Below are 23,537 nucleotides of genomic sequence, written 5' to 3' on the forward strand. Positions count from 1 at the left end.
AGAAGTAGGCTTTGGCCTAAAGTTAGTGTGTAACAGTCTTCTCACTGTGCTTGTCTGCATCTCAATGTGTCATCTACATGGCGAGTAGCAATCTATCCTTTTCATCACTGTTTACATTCCAAACTGGGCACTCCATTCTCCAAATTAGCACATGTTTGTTTTTACCTCGATGTTTCATACTAACAAAGGATATTGGATTCTAAGAAAAAGAAAGAACACAATATGTCCTATGAAACATAACTTTGAAAACCTCATAGCATTATCACATGTTGGCTATCTTTTGTTCAGTGGATGGAGTCGAGGTGAGGAGAAGGTTCCTTCAAAGAGTGCAAAGAAAATGTAAGAAACAAGAGCAGTACTTTATCTTTCCTCTGAAAGATTTTTTGATACTTTATCTATGTATTCATAGTTTACTTCTTAATCTCATTTTATTTTCCCAGTAGTGTGTTTTTCTGGTATCTGTATCATACACTCATGTTCGAAAAAAACAGACCACCATGAGAAATTAGAGACAGGACATTCATATTCACAAGACAGGTACATTTGTATGTTCTGCAGAAATGATTAGCATTCTACATCAACATCTACATCTACATGGTTACTCTGCAATTCACACTTAAGTGCCTGGCAGAGGGTTCATCAAACCATTTTCATACTACTTCTCTACCATTCCACTCTCGAATGGCGCATGAGGAAAAAGGAACACCTAAATCTTTCCGTTCAAGCTCTGATTTCTCTTATTTTATTATGATGATAATTTCTCCCTAAGTAGGTGGGTGTCAACAAAATATTTTGGCATTTGGAAGAGAAAGTTGGCGATTGAAATTTCAAAAATAATCCTCACCACAAATAAAACTGCCTTGTGACTGTCACCCCAACTCGTGTATCATATCAGTGACACTCTCACCCCTATTGCACGATAACATGAAACGAGCTGCCCTTCTTTGCACTTTTTCGGTATCCTCCGTCAATCCTAACTGGTAAGGATCCCATACCGCACAGCAATATTCCAGCAGAGGATGGACAAGTGTAATGTAGGCTGTCTCTTTAGTGGGTTTGTCGCATTTTCTAAGTGTTCTGCCAACAAAGTGCAGTCTTTGTTTCGCCTTCCCCACAATATTATCTAAGTGGTCTTTCCAATTTAAGTTGCTCGTAATTGTAATTACTAGGTATTTAGTTGAATTAACAGTCCTTAGATTTGTGTGATTTATCATATACCCAAAATTTATCAGATTTCTTTTAGTACCCATGTGGATGACCACACTTTTCTTTGTTTAGTGCCAATTGCCACTTTTCACACCATACAGAAATTCTCTCTAGATCATTTTGTAATTGGAATAGATCATTTGATGATTTTACTAGATGGTAAATTACAGCATCATCTGCAAACAATCTAAGAGAGCTGCTCAGATTATCACCTAGATCTTTTATGTAAATCAGGAACAGCAGAGGGCTTATGACACTACCTTGTGGAATGCCAGATATCACTTCTATACTACTCAATGATTTACCATCTATCACTACAAACTGTGACCTCTTTGAGAGGAAATCACAAATCCAGTCACACAACTGAGATGATACTCCACATGCATGCAATTTGATTAATAGTCACTTGTGAGGTACGGTATCAAAAGCCTTCTGGAAATCTAGGAATATGGAATCAATCTGAGATCCCTTGTCGACAGCACTCATTACTTCATGGGAATAAAGAGCTAGCTGTGTTGCACAAGAACAATATTTTCTGAATCCGTATTGGTTATGTATCAATAAGTCATTTTCTTCAAGGTGATTCACAATGTTCGAGTACAGTATATGCTCCAAAATCCTACTGCAAATTGAGGTCAGTGATATGGGTCTGTAATTCAGTGGGTTACTCCTATTTCTTTCTTGGGTATTGGTGTGACCTGTGCTACTTTCCAGTCTTTAGGAACAGACCTTTCATCAAGTGAGTGATTGTATATGATTGCTAAGAAAGGTGCTATTGTGTCTGCATATTCTGAAAGGAACCTGATTGGTATACCATCTGGACCAGAAGACTTGCCTTTCTTAAGTGATTTGAGTTTTTTCTCAACACCTAAGATATCTACTTTTATGTCACTCATGCTAACAGCTGATCTGGTTTCGAATTCTGGAATTTTTACTTTGTCTTCTCTCATGAAGGAATTATGGGAAACTGTATTTAGTGACTCCGCTTTAGTGGCACCATCGTCGGTAGCACTTCCATCACTATTGCGCAGTGACGGTATTGACTGTTTTTTGCAACTGGTGTACTTTACATACGACCAGAATCTCTTTGGGTTTTTTACTATATTCTGAGACAATGTTTCATTGTGGAAACTATTAAAAGCATCTCACATTGACGTCCGCACTATATTTTGAGCTTCAGTGAAACTTTTGCATTCTTCTGAATTTCGCATGCTTTTTTCGTTGCTTCTGCAACAGTGTTCTGACGTGTTTTGTGTACCATGGTGATTCAGTCCCGTCTCTTATTAACTTATGCGGTATGAGTCTATCTATAGCTGTCAATACTGTATCTTTGAATTTGAGCCGTATCTGGTCTACACTTACATAATTAGCTTGGAAGGAATGGAGACTCTCTCTTAGGAAGGCATCAAGCAAATTTTTATCTGTTGTTTTAAATAGATATATTTGGCATTTATTTATAGTGGTTTTGGTCGATATCGATATGGTTTTGAGCCTCACTACAGTAACCTTGTGTTCACTAATCCCTGTATCCATCATGACGCGCTCTATTAGATCAGGATTATTTGTGGCTAAGAGGTCAGGTGTGTTTTCACAACCATTTACAATTTGTGTGGGCTCATGAACTAATTGTTAAAAGTAATTCTTAGAGAAAGCACCTCATCCAAATGGCATTACAGGACAGATCTGCATCCTCTTCAGCTCTGGTGCAACAGTGGAACAGTGTAACAGTGTAAAACATCGCACACTATCAGGGGTGACAGTCCATCACCATTTATTACAGCAGGGGTTACATGAGCATCATCCACTTCTCTGCCTACCTTTGAAAAAAGTGCGGAAACATTCTAGATGGCAATGGTGTATGGAATGACAACACTGCGGACCGGAATGGCTAAATATGGTGTTTTTGGACAAATCTGAGTCCTGTCTGTTTGAAAATGATGGCCACATTTTGGTTCACCACAGACAGGGGGAGCGGCATCGCAGTGACTGCATTCACACAAGATATACTGCACCTACTCAAGGCCTTATGGTGTGGGGTGCAACCATAAAACACAGTTGGTGTGTGTCCAGGGTACTGTGACCAGTGTGACCTACCTGAATGACATCCTGTGAGACTTCTTGTGATACTCTTTCTGCACAACATTGCAGATGCCATTTTTCATCAAGACAATGCACGACAACATGTTGCTGCATAAACACATACCATCTTGGTGTCACAGGATGTCAATCTTTTGCCCTGGCCTGCCAGACTGGCAGACCTGTTACCAATCGAAATGGCGTGGGATATGGTGGAACGATGGGTTCCGCATTGTGACGCAATACCAGATGAACTTTGGAAACAAGTTAATGCAACATGGATGGCTGTAGCATAGGATGCCATTCACACCTTAATATGTGTCAATGCCATCAAGCCTGGAACAAGTTATCAGGGCCCATGGCAGACCCTGTGCCAACTAGGCAACAGGACACATCTAGTCATTCAAGGTGTTATGTTTTTTTCTGAACATGAGATATACATGAGTGTATATGAGATGTCAGATATCTACAGTGGAACTTCGCATAACGAGCATAATTCATTCCAGAATCTTGCTCGTAGAATGAAACACTCGTTTAATGAAACAATTTATCCCATATAAATTAATGTAAAATATGATAATGCATTCCATGCAGAAAAAGAACCAAAAGTTTTATCTTATTCATTGCATTTATTCAAATAAAATTATGCACACAATATTATGTACTTTATTATTCACAATACATAACTAATTCTTTTTTACTAGGAAACTATCTACAGTCATTTGTTTCCGCCGATGCTTCAACACTTGGCAAAAATGCGACACAGCATTATCGTCAAATAAATTTGTAGCACGTGTAGCCACAGCTTTCTTAAGGTGATGATTTTCAATGTATGATGCAAGTGATTCCCCTGGTTTCAGCATATCTCTTATTGCACCAGAAGATTGTTGCTTTGCTGTTACTGCCTCCTCTTCTGCTCTGAAGAACTCCTCTCCACAACTTCCTGGTGTGAAACACACTTCAACTCCATAAGCTCTTCGGTGGTCGTTTTTTGGCTTTGATTTTCCACAAGCTCATTGATATCGGTGTTATCCACTTCTAGTCCAATGCCCTTGCCCAAAGACACAATTTTTTTGACTACAGGCTCCACAGGAACTGACTCAAATGCCTCAGAGTCACATTAGACAATGCACTCCGGCCAAAATTTCTTCCAAGCAGAAGTGAGATTTTTCTTGGTAACCCCTTCCCACACCTTGTTGATCATACTGACACTGGCAACATTGTTGAAGTGATATTTCCAAGACTCTCTAAGAATGAGACTGGTAGCTTCAGCCAACTGAAAGCAATACTCAAAGAGTGCTTTAATGTATAGCTTCTTAAAGTTAGAAATAATCTGCTGGTCCATATGCTGGAGTAACAGAGTGGTTGGTTTTGGGAGGCCAAAATTGGATCTTGAGGAACTGAAAGTCTTCACGAAGGTGGTCTTGTAGGCCCGGAGAATGGGTAGGAGCACTGACCATAACAAGCTAGACAAGGAGTGGCAAATTCACCTCAAGCAAATATTTTTTTCATTGAAGGACCAAACACTTCATTGTTCCAATTACAAAAAAGATCAAGTGGCACCCAAGCCTTTTTGTTGAACTGCTACATCACATTTAACCTGTGCTTTTGGAATTTACACATCTTGAAGCCTCATGGAGTTTCTGAATGGTAAATAAGCAGTGGTTTAATTTTCAAATCACCACTTGCATTGGCACAGAAAATCAGTGTGAGATGATCTTTCATTGGTTTGTGACTGGGCAAAGCATTTTCTTTTGCTGTTATAAAGGTTTCTTTGGCATCTTTTTCTGTAATAGACCCATCTAGTTACAATTAAAAACCTGTTGTGGCAGATAGCTCTCAGAATCTATGAGCATCTGGAAGTTGCTGATGAAGTTCTCTGCTGCCTTTGTGTCAGAGCTGGCTGCTTTGTTGTGCCTCACAATGCTGTGGTCACCGGTTCTTCTCTTAAACTTCTCAAACCATCCATGGCTTCCCTTAAACATTTCTTCAGCCACTGATGGTCCTGGGGTCTTCTTAACGAGGTTGGCGAAAATCATTCTCGCCTTCTCACAAACGATGTTCTCTTTAATAGTACTGCCTTGTAATTGCTTTTCATTTATCTGTATAAGGAGCAACCTTTCAACATTGTCCAAATATGAAATTGTTGTATAGATACTCTTGTCATTTCCGGTGAAGTATCTATCTCCTTAAAATTGTCCTTGTTCTTGAGGATAGTGCAAATAGTTGATGCAGACTGATTGTATGTGTGTACTAATTTCATATTTTTTTATGATATTCTGTTTTATTTCTAAGATCATTTTCTTTTTGCAGCTTTATCTTTGGGGACATTTCTATGAAGGTTATTACAATTTCTGCACAAATGTCTCATATGACAAGAGCTGTTTGGCTTTATTCAGTGTGCTTAATCAGCATGTGATGTAACAAGTAGGTACCCTTATCATGCAATATTTTGGTCACAGTTGTTACTTTGTTACATTCAAAATATTTTGTAAACACTAATGTAATTTTTAGGTCCCTTACACCTTCTGAAGATGACAATTTTAAAATGGTCAAAACCTAGGTCAAGTGTTCCAACAAATTTTTTATTTACATCTCTTATAACTAGGAAGAGAAGGAATTACAATGAAAAGATGAGAACCCAGAGAGTAATCACACTAAACACATGGCTAGAATAGGTTTGACAACTGAGAACTTGAAGGCTCAAGTATGCAAATGTCCTTATATAAAGGTACAGTTCCTGGCAGGTGCCGCTAGTGTCATGCAGTACATCCACATCAGACCAGGTGACTGCTGCTGGCAAGCAGGCTGCCCTCGGCAACCACATTGGTTGTTGCATGGTGCATCATTCAATTGCTGCTGTGCACTATGTTTGCTGTAGTGGCCCAACTTATGTGCACAGTAGGACAGTAACCAGTGAGTTGGTTCACTCCTCCTACACGATGGGGGGAGGGCCAGACTTCACCGCCTGCCACGCTGTGACTGCTGAGACATCCATAGTGTCTGTGGCAGCATCCATAGTGGCAGCCAAAGGTACGAAGAGACACCAGTCCACTGGAATTGGTGCATACAGACAAAAGCAATTGGGACAAGGGCACCCCAGCCATCCTGGGCATCCAGCAGACTGAAGAAGCAAGGGAAGGGAGGCTATATCCACATCAGAGTCCACAACAAAGGGCGCCAGCTTGGGGTGCAACTACGGTGAACTGGCGAAGAGACGTGCTGGAGATGGCGACCCAGCTGCAATCACTGCTGCCAGCTGTGCAGGCTCAGTGCAGATGGAGGGACTTGCTCTGGCTGCAGGAAGCAGTGGTGGCAAACAGAAAACTGGCTGTGGAGGATGAATGACGGCACCAGACAAATTATCGGTGTTGGGTCCCTAGCCGGTGGAGGAGGCCCAGTGCCCATCCTGGGATGCAACTGATCCTGGTGGTGGGCTACAAGCCGATCATCAGTGTGAACCAGCCGTGCCAGCTGTAGATAACAGCTGGAATCCTGTGAGAGGCACCATCCATAACCGCTGGCCCAGACAGATGTGTGGGGCATAATGTTTGATGAAATTAGTGCTGCTGGGGGACATCCACTCGGCAGCAAGCAGTTGACCATTGTTCATGGTTGAAAGGCATGCAGGAGCTCAGTAGGCCTCTTGTCATTCTTTACAAGCTTAAAAAATATGTAAGAGCCTCTTCAGTGGGAAAATCTGCCATGTATTTGCACATCTGTTTCTAAAATGTTCCAGCAAGGTATTATGCCTTTCCATTCAATTGTGGAGGGAAAGGTGGCATCTTGCGTGGTAAATGATATTGTAAGTACAAAAATCCTTGGAACAATGAGCCATGAATTGAGGACCGTTATCTGAAACTTAGGTGCAAGGCAAGCCTTCAATCGAGAATATCTTCGACTGGGCCTTAACATCACATCTGCCTTTGCAGACGGGCAATGAACAACATAGGAAAAATGAGAAAAAGCTTGAGTTGCCAATAACCAGAAAGTGTCTGAAAAAGGACTAGCAAAATCAATGTGGACTCTTTCCGAAAGGTGTGAAGGAGCCAAAAATGTTCCACTTTGCAATCGATGCCCAGTCAAATCATGTGGCAGGGTGCAAACAGTTTTGTGTGACAGCTCTTGCAGTGACCCCGATGTAATAAATGGGGGACCTCTTGCAGCAGAGCTGCTGGAATCATGACGCAGACCATAAATTCATCAGTCAACAAGAGAAGATCATCATCCAAGAGGGAGAGATGATGGTGCAACACCCAATAATTCTGAAGTGGGTTGATGCCTGGCCTGTTGGACGGTTGGGTCATCACTTTTGTACAGTGCATGTGACATGCTGGAGCACCAGATCCACTGTCACAGTAGAGGCAATATGGGAACTGGTGATCGGGAAACAATCCACCATGGACCTTGTCTCTGCATCTAGTTGAAATCAAAACAGCACCTCATGTTTGAATGACGGCTCAGGTCCCATGGGGAACCATGTCAGAGCGTCTGTTTTTGCATATTGTGATGTGGGATGAAAATGAATCTTGTAACTATACCAGGGCAAGAACGAGAGCCCAACACTGAAGACAATGGGTGGCTTTGTCTGGTAAGGATGCCAACAGGCTAAAAGGGGAAACCAAGGGCTGATGGTTGATAATGAAATGAAATTGTGCACCACACAAGAAAGCATGAATTATTTTTACAGCACATATTGTAGCAAGGACTTCATTTTCCACCTGACAACAACGTTGTTGAGCCAAGCTGAGTGTTTTCAATGCAACGGCAACAGGCTGTTTGGAGCCATTGGAATGGCAATGTGCCAGGACCACCCCCACCCCATACTCAGAAGCGTCCATGGCCAGGACCAGATAACTGCCAGATTTAAAAGTTGCGAAATATGACACAGAGTGAAGAATATCTCTGAGCTGCATATAAGTATGCCTACAGGCTGGATATGAAATGAAAGGAGTATTTTTCTGAAGCAGTAGATACCAGGGGTGGTAGAGAGTACCTGCTCTGGAAATGAACTTGTGGTAATATACCACTTTACTGAGGAATGTTTGAAGTTCTCATAGATTACACGTACAGGGCAAAGCCATAATGGAGGCAGCGTACTGTTCCATGGGCTGCATGCCCCGCTGTGAAATTTCATGACCTAAATAAACAATGAAAGGCTGGAAAAACTGAGGCTTGGTGAGGATATATTTGAGGTTACTGCCTGCAGAACATTAAGCAAAGTATGAAGGTTATGTATGTGATTCTCCACGGTAGTACCTGTCATGACAATATCATCAAGATAGTTAAAGCAGAGGGAACAAATATCATGATCAGCTCTAGAAAATGTTGAAAGATGGAAACATTAGCCACCAAAACTGATAGAGACGACAGGTTTGTTGACCCAAACAACTTTTTTCATGCCTCATCCAACGGAAACTGTAGGTAGGCTTTGTCCAAGTCTATTTTTGAAAAGAAATGATCCCCAGCCAACTTGAGCAAATCCATGGAGTGAGGTAGGGGGTAAGTGTGTATGGTTGCCTACGTGACTGAAGTGACCGTAGAGTTGCCACAGAGCTGAAGCCAACCAGACAGTTTCTTTACGATCATTAAGGGCATAACCTACTCACTTGGGAAATTGATCAAATCACTCCCAATAATGTGAAGTGCTTCCTCTCTGCCTCAGCCTGGTCTTGAAAGTAACTGACAATGGCCACACCCAAAAACATGAGGGCAGGCAGAGGGTTTGAGAGTATAGCATACATCTGGGAGTTAGTTTGACATGGTGGCTCCTGTTTTTACCTGTATGCACAGTTATTGGTTCATCACAACGCACTTCAATGAAAATTTTAAAGAAAGGAAGGAGGATTGGGTTTAACATCCCATCAGCAAATAAAAAGTTTGTTCTGGCCTTTAGACAATGATGAACTATGTTGGAATGGCATGAATATCCACATCCACTGATTTCTGCAAGGACTCCTGAGAGATTACAGAGTGACATACTGCTGTTATTTCACCATTCTTCTTACATTTATGACAAGTGACCCATTGCATGGGGCAGGCTGCCCACTCATGCTCTGCAAAACAATAGGAACATAAAGGGAAATGTGTCCACTGTTCCTGCTGCTGATGAGGTGTTTGGCTGCAGTGGCCTGGCGAGCACGTTTGTACCATGCCTGCCTACTCCTCCTCTAGCATGCTAGGCTCCATGTGCCGGGAATGTATGCTGTCAGCAATGGCGACATCACTCCAGGCCTCTAACTGGTAGCCCACAGTGTGGGAAACCTTGAACGACTGTGCAATATTCAAAATGTCATCCAATGTAGAATTCTCAAACTTAGGGGCATGTTGACATACTTCCCTATCAGGTGCCAAATGAGTGATTCCCTCTGGCACTACAGTGTCTGCACATCACAGTTGAGACTTACCTATGACAAAACAACATTTACAACTGAGGCCATGGAGCTCTGTCAACCAAACTCGATACAATTGCTTTGGCTGATTGGGACATTGGTAGAATTCAACATGTGCAGCAACAACATACATATGCTTTGGTGAGGATAGGACCGCAAATGACACATATTGTCAAAGGAAAGCAATGCTGATTCCTGCAGAGGAGCTACCTGGCACAGGTATACAAAGGGGTATCCAGGATACAAAAAATGCCTTATAGACCTCCTTGTTGACCATTTGTCACACTACGAAATATTGGCGAAGCTGCTTCTCATAAGCATTCCAGTCTTCCACGGATTGATCAGAGCTGGGAACAGCAGCAGGTGAGCAACCACCAGCAGCAGATTCTGATTCAACATAGCTAACAACTGTTCCAACACAGCTATTGTTGGGTGACAGAATGGAGTAGAGCCTCTATAGTAGAGCTGAAAGGCAATAAATCTTCAGGATCCACAACACATGAAAATCCTACCCTTGGTTGTCACTATTTGTGTTCCAACTAGGAACACAAGGAAACACACAGTCTTGAATAACTACGTTTTACTGGGTCATGGAGTGACAAAGAGAAAATGAGTACACAGAGGGTAATAACATGACTGGAATACATTTGACAACTGAGAGCTCGGAGGCTCAAATATGCACACATAATGATACAATTCTCAGCAAGTGTTGCTGGCATCCCACTGTACACACACACTGGACCAGCTGACTGTTGTCGGTGATCAGGCCGCTCATCGTTGCCACCTCAGTTGTTGTGAGGTGTAGTGCCCCAACTTATGCCCACGGCGCTTGTGGTAACCAGTGGGTTACTACAGAAAATGGTTAGGTAATTTTTTTAAACCTTATCAAATTTACTGTCATACAGTTGCTGAAGTTACAGCCATGCTTAAGATTTCAGTTTTAAATTAATTGAGGATTATGAAATGTCACACTGATATGGCTGTAAACTGGTAATATAAAAAAGCTAAATCTGAATATGCCAGAACACAAATATTGTTTTAACAAATACAGTCATCACATGCCTCTACATGACTGAAACATACTTTATGAAGTTTATTATGCACTACACTGTTCATGCTGTAATTATCTTTATAGACTCATCATCACATTTATACTGAGCCAATTGCTTGTGTTTGTTCCATTTACTTCCAGCATATTTACTGTCTTCATATGTATCATTATTGTGCCTTAGCTTGTTATGATATACAGAAAAATGCTTTTACTTAGGTTTTCTCGTATAACGGCCATTGTTATTTTGCGATGTCTAGGTTGTCTGTACCACCACTGTAGCATGATTCTGGCTTCGAGACATGTACAATTATACTGTTGAAAGATGACATTGTGTCAAGGAAGACATGAAGCATGAAGGGATGCAGGTGGTCCACAGCTGTCATTGAGTTTCCAATTACTACCACAGGTCCCACACATGTGCAGGAGAATGTTTCCCATAGCAATACTGCTCCCACCAGCTTGTGACCATGGCATGCTGCACATTCCGAGCTGCTGTTCACCTTGATGATGGCATTTGTGGAGATGACCATTGATCAGGTCTAACAAGAAACTGATTCATCAGAAGAGTCAACACGTTTCCAAAGATCCATGTTTGAATCCTGATGGTTCCATGTCCACTGTAATTGTAACTGATGATCTCGTTTGGCTAACATGTACACACAATGGGGTGGTCTGCTGTGGAGCTCCACGTTCAACAATGCACGATGAATGGTGTGGTCCGAAACACTTCTGGGTGTCCCAGCATTGTGCTCTTTTGGCAGAGATACCACAGATCACCACCTGCCCTACTTTAAAGAGCAGACAAGCCTTCAAATCCTGCTTCCTGTGAAGAATACTGAATGTCTGACCATTTAGCATCTAGTGGTAGTTTCACTGCCCTTCTACCTCTTTCTGTAGATGCTCATGACAGTAGCATGTGAACATTTGACCAGTTTCACTGTTTCTGAAATACTAATTCACAAGTTCTGTGTAATAATAATCTGCCCTTTGTAAAAGTCACTTATTTCAGTGGATTTCCCCACGTGCAGCCCATATCTTCGCTAGGGTGAGCCCCCATATGTTTCTGCTCCACTAACATAGTTCCCTCACCACGTCACCTGCGCCCAACACCACCATGTGACATCCAACGTTACAGTGAGCAGTGGTCATAATATTTTGGCTGTTCAGTGCATTTATCTCAAAAATTAAAACTGAATTCAGTATATGTCACCAGAAGAATTCCTTACCTGGTATAGCTCCAACAGTGTTCATCAATCCAAAAACACTACCAGAATGTTTTGGAGCAAGATCTTGAGGATTTACCAGTATCGCATTGTTGTGGAAACCAGTTGAACCTATTGCAAGAGACACCCAAACAAGTGCCCATTTGTAATTTCCTGCTAGAGCTGCAGTTGGGAACAAATGAACAAAATTAAGAATTAAGCTCTGACATTCTGAAAGGTTGTCTTATACTTCATGCAGAAAACAGATTGATATATTTATTAAGAGCGAAATAAATTATTACAATATAAATAAAGTCAGAAATTTTTCTTTGTGTACTACATGAAGTCTTACGTATTAGCACCAATCCAATGGCTTGCAAACCCAAGCAAAATACTTCAGTAATTTTTCTTGTAGCTGTAATACCATAGCCATTGCTTATAAGTTTCTCAGACATCCAGCTACCAAAAAATGTACAAGGTATACAGAACAGCCATGGTACCATATTTACAATCCAGCCCTGTAAGAGAGTATCATATGTACAAACATTCATAAATTCAGTTGGTGAATTTTTGTTGCAGGTTCAAATTTTGCATGCATGTTAATGCAGAGTTGTTGATATAAATACTGTATACGTAATATCACATATGTAATACTTCTCAACATTCAGGATATTTCAGAAGGTGATGGAAGAAGAATGCCAACAAAACAAAACAAGTAACAGTCTGTCATTTACCATCATCTACAGCAGTACTTCCCAACCTTTTCAGCTGGTGGACCCCTTCTTCAGTCGAAAATCCATGGCGGTCCCCTAGTCTGTTCCCAATGACCCCCCATCCCCCACCCCCCAAAGTATCAATAGTTTTTGGTTTAGAGATGAAGGAAAACAACTTGGTCAATCGACTTATGAAATAGGTAGTGCACTGGCAAAGCAAGTTTAACATTTAATTATGACTGGGGCCGCATACGTGCCAGCGAGTGCTGTGATTGGTCGACAAAGCTCGCTCTGCGCATGCGTAAAAAGTTTCAGCGCATCTGCCGCCGTGATCCGGCGTACAAACGACCCCCATATTGTTGCGAAACAGTCGATCAGAGAAGCCGCATTCTACGGCACTGAACTGTGTATGCGTTCTCACTTAGGAACCGCAAAGGCTGCTCGGGAATACGACCTGAAGTAAAAGTACGCATTTTTTTCACACAAAAAAATGATGAATTTGATTTTCACATTTTTATTCAATAATTTTACTCATGATTTTACACTATCTTGTGAAGGGTGGCCACGGACCCCTTAGAAAGGGCCGGCGGAACCCTAAGGGGTCTGCGGACCACACGTTGGGAATCCCTGATCTACAGTGTTCCCATTCCTAGCAGTTTCAATAACTGGATCATAGAAATCATTGAGAATAAAAAAAGATCTATGAAATGTGGCCATTAAATAATGATACTAACTTTTATCCCCTTTGACATACTCCTATCTATACACTGCTGCATATGAGTCTTCCACTGTTCAAACCAATGCTGTAGGTCTTCCATTTTCGTCCTCTTCAACAAATCTGACGTTTTTACTTTTACCTCTTCAACAAACTCAAAATGTGTTCTCTTTAGTGCACTTTTCATTTTTTGGAACAGATAAAAGTCACAGGGAGACAGATATGGTTAATACAGAGGATGTTCAAGTACAAGAATAAATATACTTGGCCACTAAAACTGTTTCACAGACAAGGCATTGTGAGCTGGCACATTGTCCTGCTGAAGAATCCATGCATCATTCTTCCACAAATCCATTCTTTTCTTCTTTACTCTTTAGCTCCATCATGACTAGGACTTCTCTGTAGTATTTCTGATTAATAGTTTGACCATCAGCAATGCATTGAGTCATTATGGAAAACACTATCCTAGCTTTACAAACTGTTAGGTCCTTCTGCATGGAGGAAAGAGGGATGGCCTGAAGAAGGTTGGGAAGAAGGGTAAGACACTCAGACTTCCCTCTCTCTCTCTCTCTCTCTCTCTCTCTCTCTCTCTCTCTCTCACACACACACACACACACACACACACACACACACACACACACAGAGTATTGATTATTCCAGCCCATTCACTGATAAATTCTATGACATCAAGCATCAAGGGTAGGGCAACATCTGAACCTACACATGTTACTTATCAACTGATCTGTCCACAGCATGTCTCTTTTTATAAAAGAATGGTCATCACTGAACTGGTTGAGTGCATGAAATGGCGTGGAAGTAGTCTCCACTTTGAGGGCATCCATTACCAGTTGCAGAGCATGCTCTGCAGCAGCAGTTCTTATCTCAACTTATGGTTACCAACCTCTGGAGGCCATTTTCACTTCTTGGGGGGGAAGGTAGATGGAAAAAAGTGTCAGGGCATGGTGATGGTGGAGGTGGTGGCAGAGGGGGAGGGAGGGGGGGGGGTAGTAACAAAATAGGCAACAGATGGGTAAGTGGTACTGGCTGGGCACACATGGGAGGCAGGGGGGAAGGTGAGTATGAACATTCAGTGTTTCCTTTGACAAATATTCTTTTAGTTACTAACATATGCAGATTCATGTGCATTTAATTTCGTAAGGATTGGTGTGATAACAATTGACAGTTGACTCAAATATCATTGATTAAAATAATGTTTTGATTAACAGTCAGTTTCAAACTGAGACCAGAGCAACTTAAAAAAAAGAAAAATGTAAAAAACCTTTTTACATACAATTTTGCAAGAATTAATACTTTTAACTTCCATAAGTTGCTGTAGTGGCAGTAAGTGTTCTGACTTGGTGTCAGTATGTGTAAATGAAGCGAATGAGCTCACACACAGGTGAAACTCCATCAAGGGAATTCTCCAAGCTTATGGACCAGTGAAGTGCCAGTACTTAAACTGCTAAAGCTGTGTGTATGCTGTGCCTATATTCAGTGGAGCAGCAGATGAGAAAAAGAAGAGCCACCTATATTTGAGTTACTGTTTGAAATATAGATTCATCCCTTACCTACATCTGAGCAATTACTATTGTGCCTCATTTGTGAAAATAAATTTTCAAACAAAGCTATTTAGCTTTCCAGATTAAGATATCTTGGAAAATTGCATTCTGGTGAAATGAGTAAACCACTTTCATTTTTCCAAACTTTAAAACCAAAGTATGAAAATCCAGTACTGTATACAAGTTACTAAGAAAACTTACTCTCAGTGCAGGTAAATATCTGCCTCCATATTTCCTATATAGCTTGTATATTAACGGTAAAATATGGTATATCATATTTCCCAAAGCTAAACAAAGTGTTTATGAAATGCTGGCACTTGATGCTGGAATTATTCCTTTGATTCATGACACATTTTCAAGAACAGACATAATGACTTTTGGTGTGGAAGAAACATTGTATTGAAGAATATAGAACTTTCAAGGCAAACGAGAATCAACTGGAATACACAATCAAGCACTGACATTTGTTTCATCAACTGCAAAAATTGTTTGTTTCCCATTTACATGAAAGGCTGTCCCGTATATGAGAAAGTGGAGATTATTTTCAAAAGAAAAAAATATTCCCTTAACTTAGCCAACGTATTTGCATGGCTGTCTGATACCACAGTTTCATAGCCCACTTAAAATCCACATTATCTGGGTTATAAGATCAATAATCAATACCAACAAACTAAAATGTTACAGTAGAAATGTATGGCCAGCTGATCACTTACTAAATGTAAAATGTTTATCCTACTTGCTTCACTAGCAGCTAAATGGAGGGCAAGTGTCCACTGGAGTTCAGTGTTCCTTTCTTCCTTGTCAAAATACAATCTATGCTCCATTAAAATGGGTTATACAGAAATACATATCCCACAGGCACGATAAATTGTTGCGTCCTTCCATTCATTACAGATAATCATATATGAAGGGATGATGTCCTATAGGAGATAGATGGACTTCATTCTGTTTCTTGAGTGACAGGAGGAATCACCATTTTTATTGTCCACAGCTTGGCACCTCTCACCTGCAACCACTCTTTCTTCCACCTCCCACTGGCACATGATCCTGTGGCTGAACAAGAAGATAGTATCCTTAAAGGAAATGGCACATTTTTCAAGTCTGTCACTCCTGGTCGCTTTTCCCTGTATAGCCACATGGCTACATACACTGCAGAAAATATCTTCCAGTCCCAGTTATTACAGCAGGAGAGTTATATTCTGAATCTTTTGGACCATTTTCTCAGCTGAATGCGTTTGAACTGAAAAGTGCTTGGGGAACTGGAACTGAAGAGGAACTTCTTCCCTCTATCTGCTTCAGTGCCTTCACGATTGCATACAACTCAGTGCTGAGCACTGTGAACATATCTGGTTCATAGAGACTAAAGGCACTATCAGGAAAAATTCACTGGGCAGCCAAGGGAATTACACTGTTTTGCATCATCTGTATTTGCATATTAAAACTGCACTGTTCACCTAAAAAAATCCTACAGCAAAGATTTAAAAATTACATTAGGTTTACATTATTTTCCAGAACACATCAAGTTTAAACAATTCTGTGTTCTTTAATACCGTATTTACTCGAATCTAAGCCGCACTTTTTTTCCGGTTTTTGTAATCCAAAAAACCGCCTGCGGCTTAGAATCGAGTGCAAAGCAAGCGGAAGTTCTGAAAAATGTTGGTGGGTGCCGCCACAGCTTACTTCTGCCGTTGAATATATGTAGCGCCACACAGGCACGCTTTGTAGGCACAAAGATAAATACTGGTGCCAAAACCTCTGTCAGGAAATAAATTTAAAAAAAAAGGTGGAAGACGAGCTTTTTTCTCCGCCCCGAGTTTCGACCACTGCATTTTCATACATTATCCAACGAAGTATATACAAATTCCGTATTGTTCATCTTCCAATGTAGCAGCATTTCAATGTACTACGAAAATCCGACTGGCAAGACTATTTGGGCTGTTTGTCAATATGGCCAACTCTACGTTCTGAATTTTTTTCCTATCTGTGAGACGAGTTGGTTGCTAATAGGAACTTTTACAAATTGTGAATCACATGCAGTATTCTCGTCACCAAGAATAATACGAATATAAACATTTTGCCATGTATTGTTTCATGTTGGCTGCTATCTCATTTAAGTCCTGTCTGCCTAATAAACTACGAAACTAGAGTGAGACAACAGCAAACGCGGAGGAATATACATATCATGTCATGTTTATATTCGTATTATTCTTATGCTCAATAGTGATACAGTCAGAAATGAAGCACGGCAATTGACTAGATTTTTAAATCTACGATGACTAATTTCTGTGTAGAATGTAATGTACTAAAGAGGCGCCTGCAAAGACTTTCAAACGGAGAAAAATTTTCGCTAAACTATCGTTCAGAACGTCTTCTGTCATACGCAGTCTATTATTTGGTTCTTGTTGATCATTATCAAAGAAAGCAGCAGTGTAAGTAACAACAAACAGCAGTTTCTTGCCATTGTTTCGCTAATGAGACGATTCCTCTCTTTTTTTTTTTTATTGTAAGCGGCGGTAGCGCGCACAAAAGCAAGCCATGCCGCGAGCGGCGACAGGCCGTAAACACGCACTATCAGAATGCGACAAACAATGCATGACACAGTACAGTAATGCATTTTCAGCTTAGAGTGATGTAAACACCTATAACAAAGAAAACTGCGCTTAACAGATCGAAAAAAAATAAGCAATCAATTCAAACAAGACGAGGCACGTGGAAAAGGAAGGGTACTCGTATAAATATGGACGGAGCGCCTGACTGCATAGCAATGGCTACCTGGTAAAGCTTAACTGCTAAGCTTACGACTCAAACCAAACTACTGTAGCTGTATCGTCATTCATTCGACCTAAATTGTGTCTCATATTACAATGGACCAACTTTGTTTCGATTTGGAGATGCGGCCTATAACTTCTCTCTCCCCTTGAATTTCGAGTCTCAAATTTCAGGTGCGGCTTAGATTCGGGAAAATTTATTTCCTTGATTTCGAGTCTCATTTTTCAAGTGCGACTTAGATTCGAGAGCGGCTTAGATTCGAGTAAATACGGTAAGCTGTGGCAGTGTAACATCTCTTACTGGAGAAAAGGAGGACTGCTGCCCTTGAGGCAGATAGAGTTAGTATGCTCTGTACACTCATAACAATTACGTGAGTTATGTATATTCTGCTTACCAATAAATAGTGTGGAAATCATCCCTCTCAACTGTGTCTCTATTCTGCTATCACACTGCTGGTACCCCATTTCATGCAGCGGTGACTCCAAATTTCCGCATCACACTGCCATGTTGCTGTTAGGTAAAAAATCTGCCACAGTGGTTACGCGATCAAGAATGCTGCCGTTAGAAATGGTACGACCTTACTGTTTATTCGACAATGTCAACAACATCTCTTAACAAGTGTTCATGAATTCCATGAACAACCTGCGAGCAAAATTGCTAAATATCTGTCAAGGTTTTGATGATACTGCAATGCCGAACAATATAGCGACAGTGCCTTCATTGTCCACCACATCTTTGGACCAATCTCGCATCCCCAGCGAGGCCAAGCAGAGAACTGTGCCACAATGAGTACTGAATTTACCTAGTGACTTCATGATAAACATTCCAGATTTGACATTGAGTGAATCTATTCCTGGTCTTCAGACAAAAGTGCAGCACATAATCACAAGAAACAATGGCTGCTGGCTTCTCTAACAAAGATTAACTTAAGTGCCTTCGACTTTTGCACAGGACAAAACATTGCGTGTTCCAGTGCTAGTGATTATGAGCATTATGATACCTGCATTAACAACCTGAAACATATGGATGCTTCCCACGGTGCTGTTAAGGTTCAGCAACAATGCACCGAACCATACCACCCTGTTGTTCTGCTTCCTCATCCGTCTGCCAACGGACCATGGAATCAGGGTTTACATCACCTTTCAGTACCTGTACATTCCGATTTTCCAAATCTTGCTCCAGCTGTTGTGACTAAATACAGGTTCCGTGAGACAGACTATAATGTCACCCATATCCCAGCTGCACTGAGCACCACAACTGACTTGCTGCCAGTCCAGCACCGTGCTTTGCATTTGCATCACCCACACCCAGCACGAAAACCAACTGCGGACTCCAAGAACATGTTTTTCATGATTTCGCCTTGGCGAGGTCAGATAGTGCTGCCTCCCAGTTCTAATGACATCACACTCACGGTAATTGCATCACAAATGGCTGCACGACCATACAACCTCCATGAGACATGGACTGTGCTGCTGGACAATAAATGGAACATGCCTTCCTTCTTCATGGTGCCAGAACCTCATGTCCATTCTCACATACATTTTCTGCCACTTCAGACACCTGACATCTGGAAAGTCATACCTACTGCACCAGGCCCAGAAGTTTACTCACATGCACTGCCCTTCTTTGAACAGCCACCAGAGTTCTATGCACATCATCATGTGAAGCTGACACTACATGCACTGTCACATGACTCATGTCATCATGCACCTCTCTATGCCGAGTCACATTTCCTGCCCATCTTGTTTGCACTAATGCTCCTGCGCCCCCCATGTCCCCCCCACTGTGCCACACCCACATTGCAATGCTGCCTTACAATCAAACCACTGACAGACATCATACCATCAATCACTGTCCAAAAATACCATTGTTCTGTGTGGATTCTCCCAAGATGTAGTCTGCCCTCAATGAATATTTGATCTCAGGCAGTGGCATCACTGGGGTCAGTGAGAAGTTCACTGCTCTTCTTAACCACCTCAGAGACAGTGCAGGTCTTATTAGGAAAACTGACGAGATATTACTGCTACACTGACTAACATGCGTACCAGAACAGCAGCTATATCTCGTCATCAACAAGACTACTTTGGGCAACAGCATGCCGTCTTCTCTCTGGCACCACCTGCGAGTTCTAATTGACCCGATGCTCCTGCCTGATCATGTGCTATGTACACTTTGGCTCCACAAACTGTCAGAGAACATCCAGACAATGATGCTAGCACTTGAGGAGGAACCATGGGAGTTCAAACTTGAACTCGCTGACAGAATACAGGCATTATCATAACACTGCATTCTAATCAACAATCGACAGCACGGTGTTTGGTCAATACCCATTACACCTGCACCAAAGCTGATTTCGTGTGATCCTGGCTGAGCTGCTCCAATATTCTGTGCAGCCACAGACTGCACAATGATGACCAGTCCAACCCAAACTGGGATGTGCCCCCCACCTCTCCCACCCTGAGTGCCTTTCACAGCTCTGCGGTGGACAACAATTGCCTAACACTACAGCCGAATTTGTCGTGCCCTATCTCCTCTCTACCCCCCCCCCCCCCCCCAACTGGCCACTGTCCCGGCTCTGTGTAAATAAAAAGCCACACCAGCCAAGTGCATTATCTGCTTCCACACTCAACACACAACAATGCTACTGCTGGTTTCACACAAGATTTGGGCAGGATGCACAGTGCTGCAGACAACACGGTGCCAACCCAAACTAAAACAGCGACCTGGTGCAGGCACACTACGCCACTCTTCATTAACAAGATGCCTCTGCACACCACAACAAAACAGCACTGATGCAGTGTTTCAGTGGGCAGACGGTTCTCAACTATTCATCAATGACAGGCACCTGAACACATATTTCCTCATTGATCCATGGCCGATGTGAGCACTCAACTGCTCCACTGTTGCCATCATTGCTGCAACTGTGCATGGCCAATGATACTGTAATTGCTGGAACTGCATACATCTCGCTCTCACACTCAACCTCGGCAAATAAATGCAAATACCTAGACAATCCTAATGGCAGAGGCAATTGAACCAGTACTGCGAGCTGATTTCTTCCAGTATTACCAATTACAGCCAGATTAAATTGCTCTCTCCTGTTATGAAGGGATGGCCAGAAGGTGGTCCGTGGTGTGGTCAGCGATACACTACCTACCAACACTGTTAACGCCCTCGGTCACGCTGCCACTGCTCAACGCACCATTCGACCTGAAGCTACAAAGCAAAACACTTTTCAACCAGCTACACTTAAAAAGAGCTGAGTACTCATCATTACATCATGACAACAAGATCATGTATCTCAACAACAAACAACTACAGAGACAAATCATGGACACCACCACATCACTACATGCAGCTCAACAGCACCTCGACGACCTGCATCATCTCGACAATGAACACTGCTGCTACTACAGACACTTCTCAAGTTAGTGAAGCGTCACAACCTCCACTTGAGTGTGCTCCTGAGACAATGCCATGTGGCATTAACAGCAGTGATGAATCAAGTCATGCCTCACATTCTGGATTTGCTCCATGCTCTTCCCCATTAGACCATATATAATCTATGCCATGCGTGAAGGTATAGATCACTGCATTACAACCACACTAGGTCCTCCTGTCTGTTGCTGCCTCCACAGTCTAGCTTCCCACAAACTTAAAGCAGCTGAAGCTGTGGTGGACGACCTTTTGCGAGCTGGCACAGTCAGGCCATCAGACAGTGCTTGTGCCTTTCCAATTACACTAGTTCCTAAAAAGAATGGTACTTGGTGCCTATGTGGTGACTACTGCTATCTCAGTACCTGTACAATCATTGAGAGCTACCCTGTTCAGAACTTGCAGCATTTTTTGCACGTTTTAGCCAGGGCAAAAATTTTCGGTATCATCGATTGAACAACTGAAAATTCTGATAGCAGCTGAAGATGTATCAAAAACTGTGATAATCATGCCATTCAGACTCTGAGTTCTTCTACATGCCTTATGGACTAAAAACAGGGCACAGATATGGCGAAGATATATCAATAGTGTACTGTTCAATTTTCCTTTTTGTTATGCCTGTCTAGATGATGTCATAATCTTTTTGCAAAATCAGCAGGACTATGACAACAACCTGTGTATCATCTTTGATAAGCTGTCCTCTCATGGGGTCATGATAAACAATGATAAGTGCCAACTTTGGCAACCCCATGTGAACTTTGTCAGACACCATGTCAATGCCTCTGAGGTGTGCCCTACCCCTGAGAAAACTGACAAGATAATGTCTCCTCCCATCTACTAACAACTACCAAGAGCTATGTAGGTTTTTGGGTATCATAAATTTCTAGAGGAACCAATTGTCACATACTGCTGAGACTTTGCTACCATTCACCGAAGCATTGTGCAGCAAGAATACATCTGGTAAACAAGGTCTCGACTGGACACTGCAAACACAGGCAGCCTTCAACAAAATAAATGCACACCTGTTACACGCCACACCCTTGCCCACCCATCGCCCAATGTGCATCTAACTACCACACCTGATGCTAGGGATCACACAACTGTACGTCTTATCATGGAACGGTTTGTCAGATCTAACATTAGAAAGGATTGAGCCACATGGGCCAGGACTTGGATTCCATGCCAGCAGGCAAAAACTGGCTGCCATGCAAAGACGCCCTTTGGTAGATGTCCAACTCCGGAGGAGCATTCCAGCATGTCCACACTGACATCATAGTGCCACTCCCCAAATTTCATGGTTACTGTTACATCCTTCAATGATGGATCACATGATATGATGGGTGGAGGCATGCCCTTTTCCAACACATCAGCAGAGACAGTTGCAAAAACTTTTGCTTTTGTCAACAGCTGGACTGCCAGATTCGGCTGCCCGGCCTCCTTAACGTTGGACCAGGGTCGCAGTTCAAATCCCAATTGTTTAATGATTTATGTCACCTATGCAGACGCCACCAGTTCCACAGAACAGCCTACCACCCCCAATCCAGTGGCCTTGTGGAACGGTGGCACCAGACGATGAAAAGTGCTCTCATGTGTCAGAATCGTGGGTATAGGCCCCTCCATTGGTTCTCCTGGGCATTTTCACAGCACATAAAGATGACCTTGATGAGTCACTTGCCAAATTACTATGTGGCGAGCCCCTCACTCTACCTGCTGAATTCATAACACATGAAATGGTCCTCACAGACCGGGACTTACCAGACTTAGTCACGCGTGTGTAGACACACATACGAAACATCTGTGTGCCAGCCCCCCTCCCATCACATGACATACAAATTTTTATTCATCAAGACCTGGCCATATACTCTCATGTGCTATTATGTACAGACACAGTTAAACCTGCCCTACAATTGCCATTTACAGGACCATACCATGTGTTGAAATGCAATACAAACACTTTTGATATCAAAATTGTTGGAAAACACACAACAGTGTAAGTTAACTGGCTTAAACTGGTGTGGACTTCAGTGAACTTGTCAAAATGCACACACCTTCCCTGCCACCTCCTATGTGCCCATTAGTCAATTTCCAAGTGCATGTGGATCTCTGAGATTTTCTGCCCGATAACATATCTGTCATATGATACCAACCTCATGATTACCACCACCTACATGGACAGGCAGACAGCTGCAAGTTCTGTCACACACAGTTTCGTGCACACCATTCCGGCCCACCAGAAGCTGACACGGCAGGAATCACCTCCCATTTTTCAGCAGACGGTACACTCAAAGTCACAGCTGCGCAGCACATTCTGTGGATACAACAATACCATGCAGAGCTGCCAACATGCCCCCTTCTTCTAATATTGCTGCTGAGACAGCAACAATTAAAGATGTTGCCAAGACTACATCCTTATCTGACA

At 42.1% G+C, this 23,537-nt stretch overlaps 1 protein-coding gene across 2 annotated transcripts in view; it reads right to left on the reverse strand.

Annotated features, from left to right (window-relative positions):
• The window catches only part of LOC126161554 (solute carrier family 17 member 9), a 112,295-nt gene that overhangs the window by 25,655 nt on the left and 63,103 nt on the right, over window positions 1-23,537 (reverse strand). For both annotated transcript variants that reach the window (XM_049917490.1, XM_049917488.1), the window contains exons 6-7: window positions 12,280-12,445; window positions 11,952-12,110 (exon numbers count right to left, since the gene is read on the reverse strand). In XM_049917490.1, coding sequence (XP_049773447.1) covers window positions 11,952-12,110; window positions 12,280-12,445 — 325 coding nt within the window. The remainder of the gene's footprint in view (window positions 1-11,951; window positions 12,111-12,279; window positions 12,446-23,537) is intronic.

This window comes from Schistocerca cancellata, chromosome 2, assembly GCF_023864275.1.
Source record: "Schistocerca cancellata isolate TAMUIC-IGC-003103 chromosome 2, iqSchCanc2.1, whole genome shotgun sequence".
Taxonomy (NCBI): Eukaryota; Metazoa; Arthropoda; class Insecta; order Orthoptera; family Acrididae; genus Schistocerca; species Schistocerca cancellata.